The sequence below is a fragment of the Populus nigra genome, chromosome 10 (genome assembly GCF_951802175.1).
Source record: "Populus nigra chromosome 10, ddPopNigr1.1, whole genome shotgun sequence".
In the NCBI taxonomy this organism is placed as follows: domain Eukaryota; kingdom Viridiplantae; phylum Streptophyta; class Magnoliopsida; order Malpighiales; family Salicaceae; genus Populus; species Populus nigra.
The window spans coordinates 11,113,437-11,138,899 of NC_084861.1; the positions used below are offsets into that span (position 1 = coordinate 11,113,437).

General features: G+C 33.4%; 3 protein-coding genes and 1 pseudogene across 3 annotated transcripts; 1 reads left to right on the forward strand and 3 right to left on the reverse strand.

Annotated features, from left to right (window-relative positions):
- Window positions 1–5,465: 5,465 nt before the first annotated feature.
- LOC133705058 (ribonuclease 1-like) lies at window positions 5,466–8,766 on the reverse strand. The gene is made up of 4 exons (XM_062130154.1): window positions 8,488–8,766; window positions 8,189–8,344; window positions 5,994–6,192; window positions 5,466–5,872 (listed from the first exon to the last, which is right to left on the reverse strand). The coding sequence occupies exons 1-4, from the start codon at window positions 8,590–8,592 to the stop codon at window positions 5,649–5,651; spliced, it is 684 nt and encodes a 227-aa protein (XP_061986138.1). The 5' UTR covers window positions 8,593–8,766; the 3' UTR covers window positions 5,466–5,648.
- Window positions 8,767–10,304: 1,538 nt separating this feature from the next.
- Window positions 10,305–12,068, reverse strand: LOC133705307 (pentatricopeptide repeat-containing protein At2g02980, chloroplastic-like; annotated as a pseudogene).
- Window positions 12,069–13,439: 1,371 nt separating this feature from the next.
- LOC133704100 (amino acid transporter AVT1I-like) lies at window positions 13,440–15,162 on the reverse strand. The gene is made up of 3 exons (XM_062128844.1): window positions 15,045–15,162; window positions 14,162–14,769; window positions 13,440–14,022 (listed from the first exon to the last, which is right to left on the reverse strand). Exons 1-3 carry the CDS (start codon window positions 15,160–15,162, stop codon window positions 13,510–13,512), a joined length of 1,239 nt encoding a protein of 412 aa, XP_061984828.1. The 3' UTR covers window positions 13,440–13,509.
- A 5,179-nt stretch (window positions 15,163–20,341) lies between these two features.
- LOC133705479 (probable apyrase 6) lies at window positions 20,342–24,537 on the forward strand. Its single transcript, XM_062130721.1, has 8 exons — window positions 20,342–21,164; window positions 21,255–21,367; window positions 21,813–21,920; window positions 22,303–22,357; window positions 22,840–23,031; window positions 23,110–23,207; window positions 23,412–23,608; window positions 23,868–24,537. Exons 1-8 carry the CDS (start codon window positions 20,591–20,593, stop codon window positions 24,139–24,141), a joined length of 1,611 nt encoding a protein of 536 aa, XP_061986705.1. The 5' UTR covers window positions 20,342–20,590; the 3' UTR covers window positions 24,142–24,537.
- Window positions 24,538–25,463: the final 926 nt, after the last annotated feature.

Sequence of the window (25,463 nt, forward strand, 5' to 3'; positions counted from 1 at the left end):
TAGGTATACTTAAAGCAAACAAAGATGTGTAACAGTTAATTTAATCATATTCAAAGTGAGTTTCATACATAGTCTTGGTTTAAGCATGGTATAAGAGCATCTCTAATGAAAGATGCTACTTCAAAGAGGTAAATTAATAAAATAATATTTTGAATAGTATAAATATAGTTTTTTTTACCATGTATACTCCAATGAAAAATAACCATTTGAAAAGCCAATTTTATTAGAGTAAAATAAATAAATGTATTATTTTTTTTAATAATTTTGATGTTATTTTTTTTCCACATGACTATATTTAATAAGCTTATTATTTTGTTGGCTCCATTTTGTTAGTTTTGACTCTTTTAAGAGATGTGTAGGAATAATATTTATAAAAAATAAAAAGCATTTTAATATTTTGTTTGAGTTTTTCCTTGGAGTATGAATTACAAATAAAGAAAAGCAAAAATATTACTTTTTTTTATTTTTAGTTATTTATTTAGCAGTTCCGTTCTAATATTATTGTTTCTACTTTGAGTGCTTTGCTATCGATTTTAAAGTAGATTGCATTTTCTTATGATTATGGATTGAATTATAACACCAAAAAGTTTGAATATCAAAGTGAAATTAAGAAGTTTAATGCTTGATAAATAACTTTGTGAAGAAAAAAATAAGAAAGAAAGGTTTCATTTTTAATTCTGCCCAAAGACAATTTTGTCCAAAAACAAAATTATCTTTTGACCTTCTACTTTATAACAACGTATTTAAGACATGATTGCAATAACGTACGGTTTATTGAATTATATTTCAATCTCTTGACTATCAGTGACAGTTTTTTTTACGATCAGATCAGATGTAATGAAATTGTCTTTTCATATATACAACGAACGATTGCAAACAAACAAATAATTTAGAGTGATTATATCGATCTATAACTATAAATTAATTAATTAAAAAGTCATGCCAGAAGATCATATATTTATGTAAGCTCTTTGAGATTCTTACAAAGTAAAATCTCTAGTATCACTCCTAAATCAACCAACTCCTAATATATATTTGCTTGAAACCCAATAACAATTATTTGATGATGTAAATAATCCTCCAGAGATAATGATATTTATGTTGCGTAGACATGCGTTCAGCACATGTTCTTCCAACACGATTTCACATTTCCGTCGATATAAGAATACTGGGCACATGTTTCTTTTAAAAAAATGCAACACCCTGCTAACGGGTTACTGATAGAAAAATATGTATGAGCATATAATACGATGATCCGCTTCTCTTGGATCAAGTTCTGATAGGCATACTTATGAAAACTGATCCGGCTAGAGAGATTGATCTGGAATTTGAAACACGGAAACAAACTTGAAAATATAATAATTATATTATATTTTATAAAATCCAAACAAACCTGAAATATAATAATTATACTACATTCTATGTCTCATATTTATTTTATAGTCTATATTCATATAAATTGTTTTTTTATTTTTTAATGTGAGATAATTATATATAACTTATATATTTATAAAAATTGTTTCTTAATTTTTTTTTTCCAATGTAAGAGCCTATATCCATGTAAATTTTTTAATAATTATATATTTAATTAAATAAATAAATAAATATTTGATAACAATGTCCAAATATAACACAATGCAGAACTTAAAAAGAATGTACAAGATAAAATCCTAAAAATGATAAAAGCCACGAACCAAGAACGAGCACTTTTCATCTCTTGCAAAAAAAAGTTAAAGTCCTAACATACAAATGTTGCCATGTAAAGCAAGATAAGCATTTTGCATTGTCATATCTTGACCAAGGACAAAGGACATTTTCATTTTTTTTCTTACGTGTAGGGTGTGTGCATGGATTAATGCAAGATTCCAATGGGTATTTCTTTGTTCTCATGCAGCAGAGACCACATGCCCTTAGGCCCCGAGTTTCTTTCTTTTTTTCGATAACTTAAGGAAATGGCAGTTTGCAAATTGATGATCCATGCAAGGAGATAAGAGTAGTGTTCAAACTTTCTTTTTTTTTACAGCCTGAACTTCACACCCTTGAACCTGACGGTTAATAACCAAAATCATGCAAATGACCCAGCAGAACCTTTAATGCCTCTCACCCAAAGGCATCTCCTCTCACAGCAGCTAGCAAAATGATTGTTCAATTTCCCCGATGGTGATAGTGGTGAGAGACCAAGAATGAGGGAGTGTTGGTTCTGATTTTGTTTCTTTTTGTTTTTGTTTTTATTTTCTTGGAAGCTGTGATTTGGTTTCCAGTGAATCCTTTTGGAAGAAAAACAAATATCAGGGAACGCTTAGGGGTTCAACAGAGGTCCCTCTCCTCCCTTTGAAGCGGATTCCACTCGGTTTTATAAGGGACTAAAAGAATCATATCCAAACAAAAATCCAATCATCTGATCTTCTTTTGATTTTCCTCTTTTTCCTCTCCAACTAGACACTTTGACTGGAGACAACTACAACTCAAATATATTCCGCGTTTGATGAAAAAAGGACACCAACAGTCTTGCCATTGTTGGACTGTTGAAGATGGGTTATCTTCGCATCAGAGGAGCATCATGGGGGCGAAGAACCAAACTAAGAGATTTGAAGGTGGTGATTTGGGCTATGATTTGGGAAAGATCTGGTTCATTTTGGCAGGAAAGTTGGGTTGAACCAAGGCCATTTTAATGGCTTCTCAGCAGTTCTTTATGGTTTAACAGGAAGAAGAAAGTGAACCGTGGTCGAATGACATGTCGTTCGAGTTCTTGGTTAAAATCAGACGACGAGTCGTCCTCTAGGGGGATTCAGGTTAAATTAAAGTTAGTTTTCAGTTTGCCCCCTGAGATTCTGAAACCTTACAATTAAGCCCAAAACTGTTCTTATCTTTGATAATTGTTTCAATTGCACCCCTGGAATTATGCAATTGGACTCTTGAAGTTCTGCATTCCTTGCAAAGTAGTCCTTAGTTTAAAATTTCTTCAATCAATTGACTATTCAAACTCTTAATTCTTTTAAATTTACCCTGATAAAGTCAATTCAACCATTTAGAACCTTAATGCCTATTCATTTCGGTCCCTAGACTTTTATTCCTTGCAATTATGACCAGAATTGATTCATGAACTTTGATACTTTTTTAATTAAACCCCCGATTGCATTAATTAAACCAAATCAAAGTTCAATTAACTCCTTAAACTTATTAATGCTTTTAATTTTGATCAAATTGACTTCTAAACTTTACAGTTTTTTCCATGTTGGTCCTTAAACCTTCAACTTGTGTAATCTTGGTTGGTATTCTCAATTTATTTTTCAATATTTTCTCAATAGAACATCAAATCATGTATCTATCTATCGTTTTAAATAGTTATCCATGCTTGATTAATCTAGGTTTATTATTATTATTATTATTGAAAAAAATGAGAATTTGGGGAAAAACCAAAATTGAATTATGAAAATTTACATAAAATTTTTTCATGGTCATAGATGCCAGTGAGTGTTCGCTGTGAAACTTTTCTGAAAGCACATATTTTTATCTTTGTATCTTGTTTTCTGCATTTTCAATGATGATTATAGTATTTTATTAGTTCACTGGTAGGGGCCCACAGGGGTGGAGGGGGCCTTCGCCACTCCGGATTCAAGAAGTTTTCATTATATCTATGGTCAACGCTTAAAATGTCCACTTGTATATTTTGTTCTATACATTTTAATTTTTATAATTCATTTTGATTTCTATACATATATATCTACTTTCTTTTCTTCCCTCCATGCACCTCTTCTAAATTTATCAACTAGACTCTTCTTGTTTAATATTTTTACAAGCTACACATATAAGAAAAATCAAGATGTCTTTTTTATAATTTAACGTGTCACGCATGCTTTCAATTTATTATTTGCAACTAAATTTTCAGCCTTTATTTTAGTTTAATAATTCAAATACACGTTCCAAATTCTTTTATTGTTTTATTTAATATCATATGACTACTAGGGTAATCAATTTGAATTTATAATATTTTTGCATACATGAACACATTCTGTTTGTTGGAGGATATATATATATATATATATATATATATATATATATATATATATATATATATATATAGGAATGTTTTCTTTTAATTTGAAACCAACACTAAAAAAGTTATCAATTAAAAATATGTTTAATCAATCCCTAAACAGTGCCAACCGTAAGAAAAATATTTTAATATTATGAAGGAATATTTTTTTATATATTACTAGCTACTAATATTATTGTCACAACCATTCATTATCGATATAATTATTATTTTATTATTATTTTACCATAATCCTTCACCATACCATAAAAATCACCCTATCACAATTATCATCAATCACTTATTAATGACATAACCACTATTTTATGTCATCACATCAATTATATAACACCAATACTATAATCACCACCATTATTTCTATACGCTCATCAACATTGGTGCTTCACAATAAACTAATTATTATTATTATCATCACCATTATCATATTAACCATTATCCTATAATTATTATCATTACCACCAATAATCCAAGTATTACAAAAATTACAATGATAATCACCATTAATGTCATAATCATAATTATCTCTATTATCACAATATTTGTTATAAATATTATAACATTCTCATCTATTATCATCATTCAAAAAAATTATTATACAAAAAAATATTTTTCTTGATACATCTAAATACCCAGAAAGTTTTCTTCTTTTTTTTTTAACAAAACAAGGTATCCTAAAAAAGTATATACAACATGTGTGATGGCTACATTTGACAAAAAATAAAGCTTCTCCACCGACTGACCGACCGGCTTCTTTATAATTATAAACTGCCCATCTTCAGACTTCAGAAGCAAGTTTGGACCGATCTATATGTGTTTGTGATTTTTAAAAATATCTTCAGACTTCAGAAGCAAGTTTGGACCGATCTATATGTGTTTGTGATTTTTAAAAATAGTTTTTTTTTTAATTCTAGTTATGATTTAAAAAGAAAAGGCATGTCTCCATCAGATGATTTTTTAGATGTAAGATAAATGAAAAGTATGGTTATTATAATTTTTTATAAAATCTAAATCTAAAATATAATTATATAGGAGTCCATGTAAAAAGCAAAAACTATTTAAATAATAAAAACAGTTTTTTCCTTACAGTTAATTAAAAACCAAAAATTACCGTAATACCGATCGGTATCTTAGGCTCTTAGCAAGGAAGGAGGGCAGATTGCTGTTGGTGAGCTTTACCCTTTGTTTTTCTTTCACAAATTAACCTGTCGGTAAAATTTACCTGGTGTTATCGGACGTCGGTGGGTTTTTTTCTTAACAGTCAAACATATTTACGTGGTTATTTGTTAGTGTTGGAAAATTAATCTAACTAATACATTAATAGCTAACTTATTTCTCATTACACCCATGACTTGTTTGTGGTTAGTTACTAAAATTAAAGCCATTGCCAATAATGCGCCAAACCTTTGAATGACTGAAAGAAAGACTTTATACTGTTTTTTCTTGAGAAAAAGAAAAACCCACATTGACATATTAGCTTGAACTCGCTAGGAAAACAAATACATCGGTCACTGAGACGACGACTGTGATAAAATGAACTATCAGTGAATAATAAGACGAAAGGACACATATCAATTCAGTCTAAATCAAGGGTCTAAAAAGAAGGAAACTCAATCTCTGAGCCACATTTTCCTTTGGGAAACACTGGACATTCGATGAGATTTTTCCCAGTAGTATCCACGCACAGGTAAATTTGATAAAGTTGACTGTTCCCTGATGCATCAGTATTGCACTCTATCCATGGAGTAAATCCTACTGCCTCTTGTATAGCTCTTTTAATATTGCTCATGCTGTATGATCCTCCATCTGGGTTTATTCCTGTAACATTTTTACCCTCCAACCATTAGCTACCATAGTACTAAAGATCAAAAGAAAAAAAGAAATAGTCAAGGTACAACTCTAAAAGGGGCCGGTGAATGTGAAAATGAAGAAGATTTACCTGCACTTGCTAGAGCCTGAAGGAGTTTAGCCTGCTTTTGCAAACTGAGGGCTGCTTGGAAGTATCCGTGTTGGTCAAGAACAGACTCGGAGCATGTCCCATGCTTTTCCCATTCATGTGTCCAAAAGCTTACTCCATTGCCGCTTGGGCAAGCGAGTGTTGGCCAATTCTTTTGCATACTGCTCCTGAGGTCGGCAACCTGTACCATGGCCAAAAGATAAAGGACATACAAAGAAAGAACGAAAGAATTCAACTGAAACTAAATGATTAGCATCAATGTCCTCTCACCGAGAGGTCTTGATCATTCAAAGAAAAGCATATCAGACAAACAGGGTATATGTGTGCTTTAATGTTCTTGTCATTTTGTGGGCTGGATTTATGATGAGAATTTTGAGTGGTTTAATTTGTGACATTACCCGTCCCAGTAGTATCATTTCATTATTATAAAGATATCCTCGTGGTTTCGATTTAGTAACTGAGTAGTATGGTTTGGTCTCTTGAGCATAAGAGGTTCCTCCCTCTATAGTCAATACATTTCTTAAATTTTATTTTGACTTTTAAGATATGGAGGAACATGTGATAATTTTTTATTGATTTTAATTAAAAAAAGATTAAAAATTGAAAAAATTTATTAAAAAATGATATTTTTATTTATATACATCTGGATATCTTTATCTTTTCTATTTTTTTTTATCTCAACCAGAATCTTTTATTTTAAAAAGTAAAAATTAATTATTTTTTTATCACAAACTAATTATCAAATACTACAATAATCATTTGGGTCTTGTAAATAAATAAATAAAATAGTCTAGTAATCCTCTATGAAAAAACTATGAATTTATTGATGAAACACACCTGATAGAATAGAAGTTTATTTTTTTTCATTGCCATGATTTCTCACTTTAGTTTTTCATGAAAGTCTTTATGAATAAATAAATAAAAAATTGTGAAAAGATATTTTCAAATCCATCATAAAATAAATAAAAAATTAACAATGATTTTTAAACATCCTTTTGGATTTCTAAAATAAAATGGAAAAAAATTAAATTAAATTTTTTTATAAAATGTTTCCATATAGATAAATAAAAAAAATCAATGGCAAACTTTTTTTAATATTTTTCATGAATTATAAAATCACAAACTTCGGATCTGTGCATAAAACCATAAAAACCCTTTTTGAGTAATAAGATAAAAAAATCATATATTATACTGGAAAATAAGATTACAATTTTATAAAATAAAAATAAAAAAGTTAAGAAATTAAGTGGGGCCAAGTAAGGTGATGAGTTAGATGTCCCTTCACATTCGACTCTAGTCAAACTAGATTGGATTTTATCTGACTCTCAGTTAAACCGGAAAAAGGATAATACCATATACCCGACGAGCGAGGTGAAATTGTTACCCCTAACCTACCGACCGGCGACGTAACTGAACAAAGTGAAACTAAAAAGGCGTGTTTACATACGATACCAAAAATACCCCTATCGTTATTAAGCCAATTCTGAGCTGTGTTGATGGGCTACGCCATGGACAGTAAGGAGCAGGAGGTCTCCAAGTCTAAATGACAGCCAAGAGATGGGAGTAGCAGTGTTCTTAATTCGCCAGAGGCATATAATAAATATCGAAGGAAGCTTATTTCCATGAAACAGACTTGCAAAAATAAGCATCTAACAGTCTAAATAAGTAACGGGAAAAGGAAGAAATGGTGGGGTTCTTTTTTGCTTTTAAACAAAACATGTTTATGAAAATGGCTTTTAGTGCCTGCAGTGTATCTAGCGTGTACGGAATAACAGCCAAGACATTGAACCCACAAGAGATTCACGGTTACTATAAGATCAATGATCATTGTTCTAACCTGTCGATTACCACAAAACGAAAGTGGATTAATAAAGCCTACTTAATTATTCAATATAAAATCTTGATCTTTTCTGCGTTACCTATTAGTATATATTATTTAGAAGAAACAAGATTTCAGCCAATGAATTAAAATACTCAGGACACATCCTTTCCTATAAAATTCGTATTATCTGTCACAACAGCGCATATATTGGTTATGAATGAAAAGAGGGAAAATCTCGATCAAGAAAAGAACCAGTCCTGATTTGCAGAGATTAATAGAAGTACAGGGATCTTATGACAACCCATTTTGAAGATGATTTCAAAGGCAAAACTGTAAATTATGGAGTGCAAAGTACCTTATCTGGATTGAAGGGGTTTTTGGAATCGCAGTTTTGTGGGTAGTTCCCATCCTGGTAATTAGGCCAAAGCCCATGAATGCCAAAATCAGCTGCAGGTTTCCCAGTAGTTGGGTAGCAACAACTTTGCTTTGTGTCACAGTATGATCCAGGCCACTGCATCACAACAGTAGCCATTAACGAAGAGGAAAAAAAAGAGAGAGAGACAGGGAGTTCATAAGAAACTCAACGTTGCTGATCAGTTGTGAAGCCAGGATTAGTGTAGAATCTTTCATATATCAAAGACTAGACTAATTTACCTGCTGAACAAAGTAGAAGAAATCAAATTCCTGTGAAACACAAAGGACTGATAGGCACAAGAGTACCAAAAGCTTGATCAAAGTTGCAGTCCTATTGGCTTTCATCTTTTCTTTTACCTTGGTGGTGAAATGGGTTTCGAGCCTTCTAAAATGTGATCTGATTGTGCAACACTAGGATGCTATGAACTGTATTTATAGGCCAATCAGGAAAGCTTTGTATTCAGATTTCACAGTATCTACTACACAGGATATACTTTCCAACCTTGTCAATAACGTGTGAACATTTCCCTGTTAAGTTTACATGTACGTCGGCTCTCCGTCTAATATAGCCTATATTCTATGAACTGATTTGCATCTCATTATTTGTGAAAGGGAAATCTATTCTTAAGTTCATCCCAAGTATGATTGATCTTTTGTTTTTATTCACCATGCGGCCACGTTCATTTTCAATTTGTGGTGTGAATGTTTAATTTTTGATGGCTAAAACTTCTAATACTTCCATTATTGTATGTGTATGATCGGCTGTTCAGACTGCAGATTTTATGAGTTCGTGGTCTTATTAAATCTGTATGGTCTTATTAAGATTTAAGTGGGAGCGCTTAGTCTTGGTGCCACGAAATCTAACCCAAGAGTACTCGATAATTGTCCACCTCTTTGCTCTTTGCTGTTGGTTGGAAGTTGGAACTATTCTTTTATAATATTGTAAAAAAAATTCTTAGTGTTGCTTACATGTTTTTTAATATAAAAAATTAATAGTAAATATAAAATATGATGCATATGAATAATATCTTTTTAAAATTTTGATACAATGATATATTAAATGATATTTTTTGTTTTAAAATTTAAAATTGTAACATATTAGATTGACATAAATTAACCTATTAAATATAGAACTCAAATCATGAAATCATGATAAATTTATAAAAACAAATTAAAATAAATTATAAAAGTCAATTTTTAATTAATCCAATATTAAAAGGCAAAATAAAAAACATATATATTAAATTAAAAAAAAAAAAAAAAACTACACGAGTTAATTCAAGTTAACATGCCAAAGATATAACTCAGGTCATGAGATCGAGATAACTCTATATAAAACAAATAAAAAAAATTAGAAAATCTAATTTTTAACTAACCCAATGTTAAAGGATAAAATAAAAAAAAATCAATAAAAAATTTTATTTAATTTAGGTTAACCTGCCAAACTCGCAACCTAGATAATAACATCGGAATAATCCAATAGAAATTAAATAAAAATAAATTATGAAATCTAAAATAAAAAATAATTAAAAAATAATAAAATAACAATCTAAATTAATCTAGGATGACTATTTATGTAACGATAACTTCATTAGAAAAAAAATAATCCTTATTCAAGAGAAAAATGGAAATGGAAGTAGGCACAGCGTGCAAGTCAAAGTGTTAGTTAACTTGGCGTGGCACTGACATCTTTCAATGTTGTCTGGCCGGCGGTTTGGTTAGCAAGGGAATTCCAATTTTGTATCTTAGCTTCACATGGTGTAGCTGCTTTCACTGGGAAAGTCATCCTGTACACACATAGATACTTCAAAATTATGGGACAACATTTTATTCTATGGATACGATTACTTGTCCGGCCTTCTATAATTGCTCATTATGAACATCGATATGGTCCCATTCGGACAACCGAATTGCTTTGAAAAACTCGAAGAGTACAAGAAATTATGTAATCGAGAAAAAATGGGATTCACAGCTCTCATGCTCCACCGCATTTTACGAGTGTGAGAAGAAAATTGTAGCACCACCTCTTTCTTTTAATGATTGTTGAAGAAAATAAATTTTAGACTAGAAATTAATGATGTATTGATCAATTGCCTGCTGCTGTACATCAATGTTTCAGAATATACACCAATTTCGACCCTGATGAGAACTTACAAAAATTGCCAATTGGAACCAAGCCTGCTACCATTGATTCATTACAAGCGATGAAAGATTTCAAGAACTTGCATAAGTTGAACGAAGAGTTTTTAGGAGCGATTACAGCACCAACTGCGAAGCCTTCTAATGATAGCGGGTAGAAATAGTTGTTGAAAGACAGGAACGGTGCAAATGTCTCAATCATACAAGAGGAATTTCAGTTACAGACTCTACTACCAGTAATCCCCACAATAGCATTTCCCGTCTTTGAAATGATGAAATTGTTCGACATCTCTAAGAATTATTCCTCCTATCAAAGATTGATGATATAAGTTTAGCGGCAGAATGGCAATCAACACAAACTCGAAGATTCTTCACCATGCGGAATGTTGTAGCGGGGGGGTGTTGAGGATTTCAAAAGCAATGGCCAATTTCTCGCTATGATATCAAAGAATGATTTCTTTCTCTTCGTCTTCCATGTTAGGATGAACGACTAGAGAAGTAAAGATGTAGAAACGTAATGAAAACCATCTCCGGAGAAGAACTCATGCACTACATTGTCTGCCCCTATGGAGCTGCACCCAGGAACATTTACTGCACCTTTATCAACCATCAAAAAAAATTTTTAGATATCCCCTCTTCCCATTTGCCAGCTCTTGCACACAAGTTTGATAAAATCACATAATCTCCACCATGAGAATCATCAAATTAAAAAATGCGCTCCAACATTTGCTTTGCCAATTCTAGATTGCCATGGTTACTGCGTGCAGATAACAAAGTTCGCCACAGCATAGGCGTGGGCTTGATCGGCAACTCATCTATGAACTTATAACTTCGTCAAAGCGTCCAGCTCAACCTAAAAAATCCACCATACACCGATGATGCTTGATCCCAGGAATAATTACATACACATCACTCATCAGGCTGCACTTTTGCCTTCATCATTTCCCTGAACATAGATATCGCCTTTTGCACCTGCCCATGTGTTCATTATGCCACAATCATCACAGACCAAACCTGTGTATCTCTTACACTCATGCTCTCAAAAGACAGAAATGGCATTATCCAAGCTTCCACATTTGGCATACATATCTATAATTGCAATATTCACCTACACATATTTATCCGATCCATTCTTCTTAACATATTCATGAATCCACCACCCTGAGTCTAACGCACCCAAATACACACGACGATAAAACACTAAGCATGGTAACATCATTAGTCTTAAGTCCCCTCGCTTGCAATTGTCGAAACAAAGACAATGCCTCATTAGGCCTGCTACTTCTAGCATAGCCTGGTATAACAACACACGGTTCTAATATCTTATCAAACACTCGCTGAGCTCCATCCAAATCATTACACCCAGTGTACATATTTATAAGTGTAGGGCAGGCAGAAGTATTCTCATTTAGCCCAAGTTTGATAGCAATCGTTTACCTTGTCATAAGGCTTTAGCGATCGCACATGTTTTAAGTAAAGATGGGAAAGAGTAGTCATCCGGCAAGAGATTATAATTTAAAGCTCTGATGAAAAGAGAAATGGCTTTGAGAGGGGCAGTGGACCGTGAATAGCCGCCAGACATGGGAGTTAAAGAGGGCAATGTCTGGTTGGAAAATTGTTTCAAACAGTTGGTGTGCGTGGTCCGAGGAGGAGGTGGTACGAATTTGAATTCGGTCTATTTTTTAGTTTACAACTATCTGCCATTTCATCTAGTATCTCGGCTAGTTGTGTGAATCATCTCTATTAATTGCCTCGTTCATGATCATCGAGGAATAAGGATGACGATTTCAGATGATGTTAATGTAAGGAGAATCTATGCCATTTGGCTGGTTTGTTTTGTTTGAAGAATTGAAGATAGAAAATATAGTGTCCTAATGGCCGATGTTTGAAATTTTTGTTCTTAGCTGTTGGGAAAATGAACAAGAAGATTGACATTATTTCTGCCGGTGCCAGAATTTCTTTTCTTTTTTTTACCAGATCTTGAGAAATGAAAACAAAATGCAGTTTCACAGAAATCCGACACGTACCTCGAAGATAAAAATATGATTGGACCTTATATATAAAGGCAGCATTGTATTGTGTTAGAAATTAGTTTTAAAAACATTATTAATCAACATATTTAATAATAAATTAAAAGTGGATTTCATTTGTTTCTAAAGTTCAAGTTTCATTAAAAATTATTCTCCAACAAAAAGTAACCTTAACATAAAACATAGCATAATTAAAAAAATAATTATGGGTTAATCAAAAATTTATTTAAAAAAATAATTGATTGATATATTTTGTGAAATACAATTCTTTAGTTCACATTAAAACATTAAAAAAAACAAGTTTTTTTAACAGTAGTATTTATTATTGTGATAGTAATTATTTTTTAAAATATTTTTTTAACAGTACTGAAAATGCATTAAATATTATTTTTTATTTTTTAAAAATTTATTTTTAATATTAACAAATTAAAAAACACAAAATAAATTTTTAAAATTTTTTAAAAAGCGCTGCAAAAAACAAACAAGCTCAGTCCCTTGCTTTTCCCAGTTTTTTTTGCTCTGTTTGCACTTTAGTTATTCTACAGCTAAAGTTAAAGTATTTTATAGAAAAATCTTTGAGATATTTTTTTTTTAGTTTGTGGATCTTGTCCAAGCAACTAATTAGAGTGATGTTGTTAGAATTCTAGAAGGGTAATTGCAATCAATCCATTTATATAAAGTGATTGAGCACTAAAATTTTAAGAATAAAGGATATAATTCTTGAAAATAATATAATATGCATTTATTTGATTAAGTTATTATTTATGTATGCTTTTTCCATAAAACTATAGTTTTAATCTTTAAACTAATAAAGTAACTGTGCAATTTTATGATCGTGCTAAAACATTTTTAGATAAATTGGTAAAACCAACCAGTAATTTATATTTAGTTTGCTTAGACTACTACAATCAAGTTATTTAGTCTTTATCTTCATGCAATATTACATCTAGTTAATCTAAATTTTAACATACAAGATCTACATATTGTTCTTTACTCTGCTAGAGATTTCAACCCTCAAGCTGCTTTTCCAAAATAACAGCGTTACTGCTGTCGATCTTATTGTCAGTAAGCTTAATTGCACCATCTTTTAGTTTCAGAGATGTTTTACGATTTGCTTGATTGAAGTATATGTACCTATTATACCCACAAAAGACCCGATTATCAGTATTCCCACAATGAACACCAACTCCAACCCAAAACGTCGAGCAGATTTGTCAATCCTGAGGTAGCACAAGCAGGGTAACAACATGGAGACAGTGACGCTCAAAAATGCACCTATAAAAGCCATCACGTATCCAAAAAAGGGAATTGTTAGTGCCACAACCACTGTGCTGATCACAATCACTGTTCTGACGAGGATACTGAGATATCTGCTGTCGCGGAAAACAAAAGTTTCCTCAATAGCAGTAGCGATTGGAGCAGTAATAACCGCATACTTCGTCAGGGGATTGACTAGAGTGGTATATATTGCCAATTTTGAACCCATTTTTCTGATTGGTAGGTTTAAGGTCACTTGAGACTTCAAATATTCTCCATACATGAGGTAGCCTAAAACTGCCATTGATCCATAAGTGATGGTGCTTGTAACGAAGCAGATAAGTAAGACCTGCAAAGGACAGAATACAGAAGAGAGGTCAGAATCACACAACACTCCTTACAGATTTGGACTGAAAAGATATCGCTAGCATAGCTGCATTATCATAAAGCCAAATATGAGAAGAACCAGTTTCCACATAGGTTGCTACCTTGGAGAATTGGCTTCTGTCTTTCATGGAATTGCACAACGTAGGGAAAACTGCGTGACCACAGTAACAGAAAGTGAATAAGCTTAAAGTAGTAGGTAATCCTCCCCAATTCAAAAGCACACCATCTTCATGGAACCCGACACCATCAACTGCACCAACCCACCAAACACAACCAACCAAAATAACAGAAGCCGAAACTCCACCAGCAGAAACATATGCCAGCATGCCTAGACTCTTTAACCATGTTGTTGGCAAGATGACAAGGGCAGTGAGCAGAACAAAGCCCGTTTTACCTCCAATATATAGCCCGGCAACTTCGAAACCTGCGTTTGGAAACAATTTGTATAGATTGTCACCTTCTAGTATCAGAAACTCAACTGCCACCAAGTATAGCTCAAGATACATGAAGACAGATACTAGAGCTCTTCCTTTGCATCCGAAAGCTTTCTCTCCTATATCAGGGTAACTTCTGATGAGTGGGTCCGAATCCATACAGCGTCTTAGAAGTAATCCTGTATACCAACATAGAACTGCTACTACAAAAAGCAGTATTAAGCTCAGCCATCCTCCTTGAGAAAGTGCATAGGGAATTGAGAGTATCCCAACACCTGCAAAACAGGACAGTAATTAATTGTATCATTCCTAGTCATCCTCCAGCTCACCTTTGAGTATTAAGCACTGTCCTGAGTACTTCTACAAATCCTAGAATTACTATATATGACTCAGAAAATGATTTTTTTTTGAATTCCTTGAAACAGAATAGATGAATGTAACATGGAAAACACAAGTAAAACGCTACTAATATTTATAGGAAAGTTTCCTGTAAATCTTTAAAATGGTTTAGTTACAGCAAAGAGAGGAAGAGAGGAAGAAGGGGCGAGACCTGACAAAGCATTGAGTCCATTAAAACAAGTTCTAAGGAAGGTGGTGCCTATGTGTGACTCCTCAGGAAGTGGGAGCTGGTTATGGCTCTCCCCTTCCTTAGCTTTTAGGCACTCCATCTTTTGTTGCCCACTACGTAAAATATTGGCATATATTTATAGATGAAGTGGGAGATACTTGTGTTATTAATCAGTGACATAATATCTATTTAATTACTGAAAACTAATTGCAGAAACAAATTGGAGCACCTGAAAATAAATAACGTATATAAATATTTGATTTTATTAAATATATAACTAGGTATAATCTTTATTTAAACTATTCTTACAAAAAAAAATAATCTTTCATTAAATTTGATGTGTGGTGACTTAATTTATTTATAAAATTAAGCCAAGATTTATGATTTGCAAGAACGCAAATTTAAACATATATTGCGAAGCAAGATTTGATGATTTACGAACTACTTTTAATTTATTTTCAAAGTGCTCTTGAAAAACTCATATGGAATATTTAGGTTTGATTTAACAAAGTTTTATTTTTTATAGATTTCAAGGGTAGATGAAAAAAGTTCGAGAGCTTTAAAGAGAACTTCTTTATTTGAAAAACTTATTTTAAAAAAGATATTTTATTATTGATTGATTTTTATTTATGGGATCTTATATTTACAATAATATATCTTAAATATTTCATTCCATGTATCAATTTTTTAGTGCCTAAAAATTATATGAAAATTCATTTATTTTTCTTGTAATTTATTTCAATTTTATTTTATCTTTCATGTAAAACTAAAATAAGATAAAAACACATGACGGAATTTAATTTAATTTTTGTTTCTACAGTAATCAAACATGCCCGGTATAGAATGAGAGATAGTGAGGATGAGTAGATAGTCATTCCCACCACGGCATTTTGTGAGTGTTACTATTCATCTTCCAAAAGCAGGACCACTCACATGGCGCCCACTAGTGTGCCTCCTCTTTACGGTTTCTTCAACAATGGAGACGTGAGTCTTCATGATTTCTGCTCATGCATTTTACAAGCATAGCAACTTATTTCTTTGAGAACTCTTCTGTTACATAACAGGACTACTCTCAATTTAAAAAAAAAAAAAAGAGAGAGAAGAAAAGGACAGAAAGAGGAGGGGGAAAAAGGGATGATTCCATCGAAGTTTAAAAGAACTGAAATAAAAAGATTTAGGTATTCACTTCTTTCCTGTGCTATGTAAGCATGGATAGGGAATATGTAATGGGATATTAAGAAGATAAAAGAAAAAAAAATATTGTCCACAGAAAATTAAGTTTTTATTACAATTTGTCTGTCGTTTTCTTCTTTTGATGGTGGTGGTAGATTCAAACATATACTCTTAGAGCACTATTAGCAGAGAGTATCATCCCGTTGATTAGCCTTTAGTATATTACCTTCAGTATAAAATCTTCCAGTGACAAGACTCGTTAATGCATAACACTGTTTATAGGCATTTGGAAGTTGAATTGCTATCCGAGTGAGAACCCACGTCTACCAATCACCTCTGTCAAACAGATTCAAGATCGCATGAAGAAAACAGAGGACAGATTTTAAGCTAAACAAAACAACCACCGTTTTGGTGCCCGACAAAAACAACAATTGCTAGGACTTGAAGTTGAACACTGAGGTGGTCTGTCGAGGTTACATTGATGATCATAACCACGAGCCTTGAACTTGCGAAATCTCAAACGCAACCACTGAACAGAGAATTACTGGTTTTTTCTCTTCTCTAGAATAATATAATTTGAAATCCAGAACTTGCCCATCTGTCTTTTTTTATGCTTTGCAGCTGAATTTTCTCTAAAATCGTGTTTGACTTTAGAGATACAGTACTGTCCATTTACATGGCTGGATTGGATGTCAAGACCCTATATCCTTTTTTATCAGCAAATAAATGAGGAGGATAAATTGGAGCTTCATTCTTTCACTTTACTTTCCAACAGATGGTGAAATCTAAGCAAATCCATCCCGTCATGCTTTATTGAATCCAAGGAGGAGCCATTTGTGTTAAAGTGTTAATAAAAGTCACAAATCTCATCCATCCTCTGTATCTGTCAAACCTATGAAATGCATATAAATGGATCAAAAGATGGAAACCGTAACCATTCCTAGATTTCCTTATCATCCTATCATAATTTACTTTATTCAAGCCATTTGGGCAGCTGAATCAGATGAGCCATAACATGGACACGGCATCCTGGCTTTAACCATGTCGGCCTCTGAATGAATATGATTATGGCATCAGCTTTATTAAATTAACAAATCAACTGGCCAAAACGTTTGTAAATTGGACCCTAAAAGCTGTTGATATCATCATCGTGTTTGACTGCAGAAAGAAAAAGGCAGCTCGGCTGCATTATTGGAGGTCTAGTCTAGACGAGGGCACTAAAGGGAGTTAGAAACAGAGGACCACAACATCAGAGCATGTGTTCGTGGTGCGGATCTAATCTAGAACAACTTCCTATTAATTGATACAGTAAAGCAACGATACATTGCTGACAAGTAGAATTTCTTCAACCACCACTAGGAAAGGATTTGACATGTCCAGCTTTATTCCCTCTGAGAAAAAGGATTCAATTTAATTGCTTCTGAGATGGAAGAACATAAACCATTCGTGTTTTACCTAACCTTGGAATAAAAAAAAAAGGAAGTTAGAAAAGTAATCCAGGGATTAAAGAGTGCGATGGCTGATTAGTAAACTGAACAAGAAATCAATTCCAGCTATCACTTACAGTCCTTCCCTCCTCTTCTTGATACCAGTTTTAAAAAACCCCTCGACTCTAGGAGGACCAACGACCAAACGATAGGACCCTAAAAGTTAATATAATATTTTGCCAACAGCGGCACGTGGCTTAAGAAACATTTAGACCACAGTTATTAAACCCGGACCGGCTCGGTTACGGGACGGTTCGGATTTGTTAAAAAACTAGCCGGTGCAATAACCCGGTAAAACCTGACGGGTCGACTCATGACCCGAACAAACCCGGACGAGACCCAACGTTTCGAAGTTAGATCTACTTGAGATAATTGCAATTTGCAAGTCGATCTAGATTTGGAAATCTTGAGGTCTTTCCTTGCTTTGCTTCAAAACAGGGTCGAATACGTCCCTTTGTGGTGGATCGACCTCTTTTTTTTTGTCTGTTTAAAGACAAGCATTATTGTCTTCCAAAACAAAACCGACGAGCCTTTGCCGGATGTTTATTCACCCACTCCTTCATAGAGCGATGACTAAGAGCGGGGAATCATGTACTAAAAGCTTTCTTCTTCTCAGTGGTAGTAATTCCGCGCCGTGATTCTCATCCTCTTCTTTCTTTTATCCAGATTGGAACTGGATTTGAACGTATTTGGATCCTAAGTCGACTCCACTTTCTGGAATCCATGTTTAGCATCTAGTAGGCTTTATTAACATTGAGAGAAAGAGGCAACATGTAGCACTGTAGCAGTACCAGCACCACAGGTTTTATTACTGTCAACAAGTCTTTAACTTTTTAAGAATTTGTGTGATGTTTTTAAGTTTTAAAGCATGGGAAAGTGAAGGAACAGAGAGGGTAGATGAACTTTGTGTTTGTGAGGTGATGGTGATGAGATTAAAAGTCATTTCTCTCTGTGCACAAAACGTAGATTAACATCTGGTTCCACAAAATAACTTGGGTTTTATGGGTTGACCTGGGTTGACCCATAAAACTCGAAACCAGACTTTTTGATCGGGTCAATTTCGAAATCAAGTTTAATAATTATGATTTAGACACTGTTTATTTACGCGGCTGCGGTTTAAAGCAAACCGCAGCATGTAAATCTTTGATAACATATAGCCATAATTTATTTTTGGGGGACCCAATGCAATTCACGTTTACAATACAGGTTTTGTCGAAGTAGCTCTCGGCTGCTTTTCTCCTTTATTATTTATGTTTTTCAGTTAACAGTGCAAGTGAACTATTCATGTGAATAGTTTTAATTTTTTTTTTAAACTGTGCGAGTGAATTATAAATTTACTGCATTGTTAATTCATTTGCACTATTTATTGAATAATTAAAAAAAACATTTCAGTGAATTATAAATTCACTTGCATTGTTTATTCATTGAACAGCGCCCGAATGAATTTTAATTTACTCAAATTGTTTATTGAATAGTTTTTTTTTTAAACATAGTATGGTGAATTATAAATTCACTCACATTGTTTATTATTTTAAGTGAACAGTTTTTTTTTAAAAAAAAAACTAGTTTAGAGTGAATCATGTGAATAATTTTTTTTTTCCTGAAAAACTAATATAAAGTGAATTAAATTCACTTGTATTGTAATCTCAATTTTATTTCTGATAATATTTTATCTAATTTTATTGCACGCTCAAAAAATCATGGAAACTGTAGTTCTTGTCGGATGAATTTTATACGTAATGGAATTGTAGATGATTTAATGGATAATAAAAAATATTTATATAAAATATTATTTATTTCATGATTTAATAGTAGTAATTAAATCTATAATATTTAAATTTAAAATCATCAATATATATATATATATATATATATATATATATATATATATATTATTTTATCTCCTCAATTCAACTACAGCTTTAACCAAACATATATTTTTTTTAAATCAATCTCAACTAAAAGTATTTTTTATAAAATAACTTTTTTCAAATCACAACCATAACAGTTACCACAATACCAATCACACTTGTAACTTAAGAATTATGAGAAAAATATGTAAATGTACATTTGTTTTGAAACCATGCACGCGCGGAAAAAAAATTTGAAATACTTATTGTCTATTGAATCAAAATATTTTTGGATAAATTAATAGTTTATGATCGATATAAATGACACCGAATTTTAAATGAAATAAAACAAATGCACATGAAGATATGAAAATCAGGGCATTTTTTTTAAAAGATTAAAAATTTATTAATTTAAATGAAAACTATTCTTAATAAAATGGTCTAGTTAAAACTGAATTTATTTCTTTTTATCCATAGATAAATACATTTAAATCATAAGCATGCATTTTATAGGGTACATCATTCTAAAAACAGTAAGAAAAAAAAATATAAATGACTTATTTGATTCCTACATAAATGTTTCAATTCATTATTAACATTAAAATAATCATGTTACATTGATTAAAAAAAATTAACAATTAAATATTTATTTTTCATTAATTTCTACATAAATACCTCAAATTAAACTCTGTAAACAATATGTGAGAATATTGTTTTTTAATTTTAAAATTGTTTTTAAAAAAGGGTCCAAACCAGTCCACAACCCGAACCCAAAAGACCTCGCAAGAAAAACCGAACCGCAAAAACCTCTTTCCCTTAAAAATCTCCCGTCAACGCGTCTTGCCATCATCGTAAAAATCCCACCACCACCTGAGTGCCCGAAATACATACCCAAACCCGAATTTCAGAGAGATAGAGAGAGGGGGGGCCGTCATGCTCTGTTAGCCCTCTCACTCTCCTATCCACCAGAAACCCTAAAAATCTCACATTCCCTTCACATGCCAATTCCTTCTCTTTGATGCGACGATCGCATGCCCGCAACCGGGTCGATTCAAATACCACCGACCAGCAAAAAATGGATCCTTCTATCAAACTTCACAGCCGAACCATCTCAACCCGATCTACCAAATTAAAATACGCCAAATCCAAATTAGTTATTATAATAACTCTAATCGCTCTCTTATCTTGTTATTACCTCTTTAAATCGAAAACAAAATCGTTTTCTAAAATGTACGGTATCATAATCGACGGAGGGAGTACGGGTACCCGGATTCATGTATTGGGGTACCGAATTGAAAGTGGAGGGAAAGTTGTGTTTGATTTTGAAGAAGGAGCAATGAAGGTGAATCCAGGGTTATCGGCTTATGCGGAGGATCCGGAAGGTGCAGGTGGGTCAGTGGAGGAATTGGTGGAGTTTGGGAAAGGGAGAGTGCCTAGAGAATTGTGGGGAGAGACTGAGGTTAGGTTAATGGCGACTGCCGGAATGCGGTTGCTTGATTCGGAGGCTCAAGATCGGATTTTAGACGTGTGCAGACGGGTTTTGAGAAAGTCTGGGTTTAAGTTTCAGGATAGTTGGGCTTCTGTTATTACTGGTACAAAATGTTTGTTTATTTATTTGTATATTGTTAATTGTTATGGAGAGAGGACTGACATTGGTTGCGATTACCCTGTTTTCTCAATAGGGTCGGATGAGGGGTTGTATGCTTGGGTTATTGCGAATTATGCGTTGGGTACTCTTGGTGGCGATCCTTTGGAAACTACTGGGATTATTGAACTTGGTGGAGCTTCTGCTCAGGTTTTTATCTTTTTGTCTCAAATTTATATTATTTTTTTTGGTGTTCTGCTGTGCCACTGAAAATTTGTGAGTATACAGCAGTTGCATTGTCATTGTAAGGAGAATTGAAGTTGGAAATGTGGAGTGGCCATTCAAGGGCAAAGTGTCATGTATCGAAAGGTCTTGCTGCTTGTGTTTTTGTTGAATTAGGCAAAATGTTTTGTATGTTAGAGCTGAATTAAATTTGAGATGTTCTAACAATGTACTTAGCGTTAGTTGCTGTATTTCTAGGTTTAAAGGTTTGAGAGAAGATCTTGTCTTTTGTTCCTTGTATCGGTTGGCCGTCAACGGCCAGTGCAAAATATTTTTAGGAAGGTTATATTGCTTGAATTTCCTGTCTGTTTTTATGCTTTAAGTAATGCTAATTTTTTTTATCCATGCCTGCTGTCTGATGCTTCTGTCGCAGGTGGCTTTTGTTTCAACTGAGCCAGTGCCTCCTGAGTTTTCACGTACTGTTGAGTTTGGGAATATTACTTATAATATCTATAGCCATAGCTTTCTTAATCTTGGACAGGTAAACTTTCTCTAGAATAATTCTTATAATATATATAGCCATAGCTTTCTTAATGGTAAAAGTTTGTTAAATCAAGGAAAACCGCTTGACCAGAAAACCAGGGGAAACAAGCTTAAATTAAAATTCCTAGCATTGTAACTTCCATATATTTATTTAGCTAGATAAAAGTGTTTTCTGCATGGGCTGTATTTTAATCTTTACCAAGGCATCAACTGCATAAATTTGAATATGTGAAACTCTTATAAAACTGTTTGTGTCGCAGCCGACTGCTTTTGATTTCACTTATCCACATTGGAAGAACTTTGACGTTCGGTTATTGATTTTTTCTCGGATGCTGAGAAAAAGTTAAGTATTAGAAGCTTGTAACTTTTTAATTTTGTAGAATGCTGCATTTGAAGCATTGAGGGAATCGCTTGTCTCAGGAAACCATCATCTGGGTAAGTATGCTGTGCCTTTTATTTGTAAGTGCTTAAATCTGAATTAAATGCAATCTAAGAACTTTTTTTTTAATGAATCAATTTAAAACTAAATTTGATCTATCAAAATTTGATCTATCTATCTATCTAGAGAGAGAGAGAGAGAGAGAGAGATTCCCAATATGCTCTGTTAGTCTAATACACACCTGACCAATTATTGGGAGCAACAATAAGACCAGATAAATTATAAATCTATGACTGATGTGCATGAAATTAATATTTTTCACAGTAATTTTCAGATAAATAGATTAATGGGATGTATGCATGTTCGATGGGTCATGCATAAGGATTGTTAAAGTTACTGTCTTCTTTTTTTCTGTTTGATTTTAATTCTAGGATCTTTTATTGGTTTGAATTGGTCAGTGTGCACTAGTTCATTATGCATATTGGTTTTAGAAATGGGATATCTTAACATAAGTTCTTGTATATCCTCAATAATGCAGCTGCTGAATCTCTTGGGAAGGGAATATTTGTGGATCCTTGTACTCCCAAAGGATATTCACGTGTTGTGGAGTCTTTGAAGCTCTCTCCAGGTTCTTTGTCTGAAAAGAACAGATTTTTATCAACTCTTCGTTCTAGGGGCAACTTCTCCGAGTGCAGATCAGCTGCACTAACACTGTTACAAAAGGGAAAAGGTATGAAATTCTGTCCGTAGAATTAGCGTGGCATTTTGTGTTTTCTGTTCCTTTAGTTGCTTTATTATCTGGATGCAGAGATATGCTCCTTTCAGCATTGCCAAATAGGATCGGTATTCATACCTAAGCTTCAGGGGAAGTTCTTGGCCATGGAAAATTTCTTTTATACATCAAAGGTTTCACAACCCCCCTTCCTTTTTTTATGTTACATTATAATTTTGTTTCATGTTTCGCATTCTATGATGGAGAAACAACAACGAAGGTTTTCCTATGATGTTCTGATTTTGGTTGTGACCATATCCAACATGCTTAAATTATGCTCTGATCATATGTCTCCAAATCCCTTTCTTATTTGTTAACTTTCCTATTTGATTGATTAGTTCTTTGGACTGGGTCAAAGGGCATTTCTTTCCAATCTCATGATAGCTGGAGAACACTTCTGTGGGGAGGATTGGTCAACGTTGAAGAAGAAACACCACTCGTTCAAGGATGAAGATCTGGTGCACTATTGCTTCTCCTCGGCATATATTGTTGCCCTACTTCATGACAGCCTTGGTATTGCAGTTGACGACCCAAGGCAATTTCTCACCCAGCACTTTCAAATAGTATTGTCTTTGAATGCGGAAATATATGCTTCTTAGATTGCCAAATCATTTAATTAGCCTGTGAATTGAAACTGCTCATGTTTCTACATAAAGTTAGTCTTGCAAAGGAGTGACGCAAAGGAGTGACTCTCTTTGAGCATGTGTTGAATACACCTCTTCATGTCCCAGTTGTATTTTATTATCGTTATCTCAATAATTTAAATCCTAATGACCTGTGTTGTCCCTCTGCAGAATTGAATTTGCTAATCAGGTTGGTAATATCCCACTTGATTGGGCGTTGGGAGCTTTTATCTTGCACACCAATGTGGCCTTGGATATGGAGCACTCTGACTGGATTGCAACTATTATCAGTGATGACTCGCCCACACTACTGTCTCTAATTGGCTTTGCCATATTAATAATGTTTATAGCATGGTCTATATCAAAGTGGAGGAAGCCCCAGTTGAAGACAGTTTACGATCTAGAGAAGGGACGGTATATAGTTACTCGAGTTGGAAAAAGTTGATAGCATCTGTGGCAGGATGCAATTTCATCTTCCTGGCTTGGTAGATCAGGTGGAAGCTTGTATAAATTACAATAAGCATCGTTTGGTATTCTACACTTACCTGTTTCACTGTACAGTCACCCACTCTTAAAGCTTCCCAACTTATCATGCGGGGATCCAAAAATTGCAGTGTAACTAGTGAAAGAACAACAATATAGCATAGAAGATTAGTTTCCCATTTTGTATCTAGCGGGAATTTAAATCCTGAATATTTTTTTAAGCAAATGCTTCCTTGTTGCCTAGACTACAAAATTAGGAACCATTTGAGATTGGGGAGTTCTGAATCTCGATTCCCGACGCTGTTCAGTGTGTTGTATCAAAATGAGTTACTTAATATCTATTCACTTCATTTTTCCAGATCCATGTGCATATTGCGTTTTGATTCTATTTCTATTTCTTAAGGTTGTTTTTCTTTTACACTCGGAGGATGAATGAGCGCGTTGAAGTGTGAGGATGATTGAATATGCCGTGCCATTAAGGTACGTACAGACTCATCCTGACGCTAGAAATTGGCGAGCCACGAAGAATGGTGTCCATCGGCATTGTTGGAGGCCAAAAAGTGGGAGGCTGAACTCACAAATCTTGCCAAATTATATTGTCAAAGCGTTTTTTTCTACGCAATAGACGGTGTAGTAAACCAGCTTGAATTGAAATTATCAAAAAGAAAAAAAAAAGCCCGAGTTGTTGCATAGTGTATAAGGAATAACAGGAAACAAGAACAGTGCTTTAACAAGGTATCATAGGCGGGTGAAGACGCGACTACTTCAAAACTGTTGACTTTGAACCATTTTTTAATTACATGATGTAGAGATGAAATCAGATAGCATTGAAATATCATGCATCAGTTATAGCCCTTACCGATAAGTATGGAACTTCGGACAATTAAGCTTCACAAAATTCTCAAAATCTAACTCTTCCTTAAATTTGAATGATATAGATCAAGGCATGAATACAAGGAATAGCTCCAGAATGAAGACATAATTCATGCTGAAATTGAATGATTCATAAGCGATATGGGTGGGAATAGAAGAGGAGGAAGTTAAGGGGAAAAAAATTTCTGTCTTATGGCAATCTTTATCATCTATTTTTGTGAATCCTAAACATTAATCCAAGAATATTCAAATTAAAGTCAAGTTAAGGTAACCTTTAAACATTCATCTCAACAAAAATCACTATAATTATATCTAACAACATCAATTATCAACATGCATGAACACGAATGTACTTGGAAAAACCCTTCCCTAGATTTTTCCTCTTTGACTGAAACACTAGGGCTTCTACAA

Coding starts and splice junctions, on each gene's coding strand:
- LOC133705058 (XM_062130154.1), bottom strand. CDS start 8,592: ATGAAAGCCAATAGGACTGCAACTTTGATCAAGCTTTTGGTACTCTTG. Junction 6,193..8,188: donor ACCCCTTCAATCCAGATAAG/GTACTTTGCACT, acceptor GCCATGGTACAG/GTTGCCGACCTCAGGAGCAG. Junction 5,873..5,993: donor TCAGGCTCTAGCAAGTGCAG/GTAAATCTTCTT, acceptor AAAATGTTACAG/GAATAAACCCAGATGGAGGA.
- LOC133704100 (XM_062128844.1), bottom strand. CDS start 15,162: ATGGAGTGCCTAAAAGCTAAGGAAGGGGAGAGCCATAACCAGCTCCCA. Junction 14,770..15,044: donor TGGACTCAATGCTTTGTCAG/GTCTCGCCCCTT, acceptor CCTGTTTTGCAG/GTGTTGGGATACTCTCAATT. Junction 14,023..14,161: donor ACAGAAGCCAATTCTCCAAG/GTAGCAACCTAT, acceptor TGTCCTTTGCAG/GTCTTACTTATCTGCTTCGT.
- LOC133705479 (XM_062130721.1), top strand. CDS start 20,591: ATGCGACGATCGCATGCCCGCAACCGGGTCGATTCAAATACCACCGAC. Junction 21,165..21,254: donor TTGGGCTTCTGTTATTACTG/GTACAAAATGTT, acceptor TTTTCTCAATAG/GGTCGGATGAGGGGTTGTAT. Junction 23,208..23,411: donor ATTTCTTTTATACATCAAAG/GTTTCACAACCC, acceptor TTGATTGATTAG/TTCTTTGGACTGGGTCAAAG.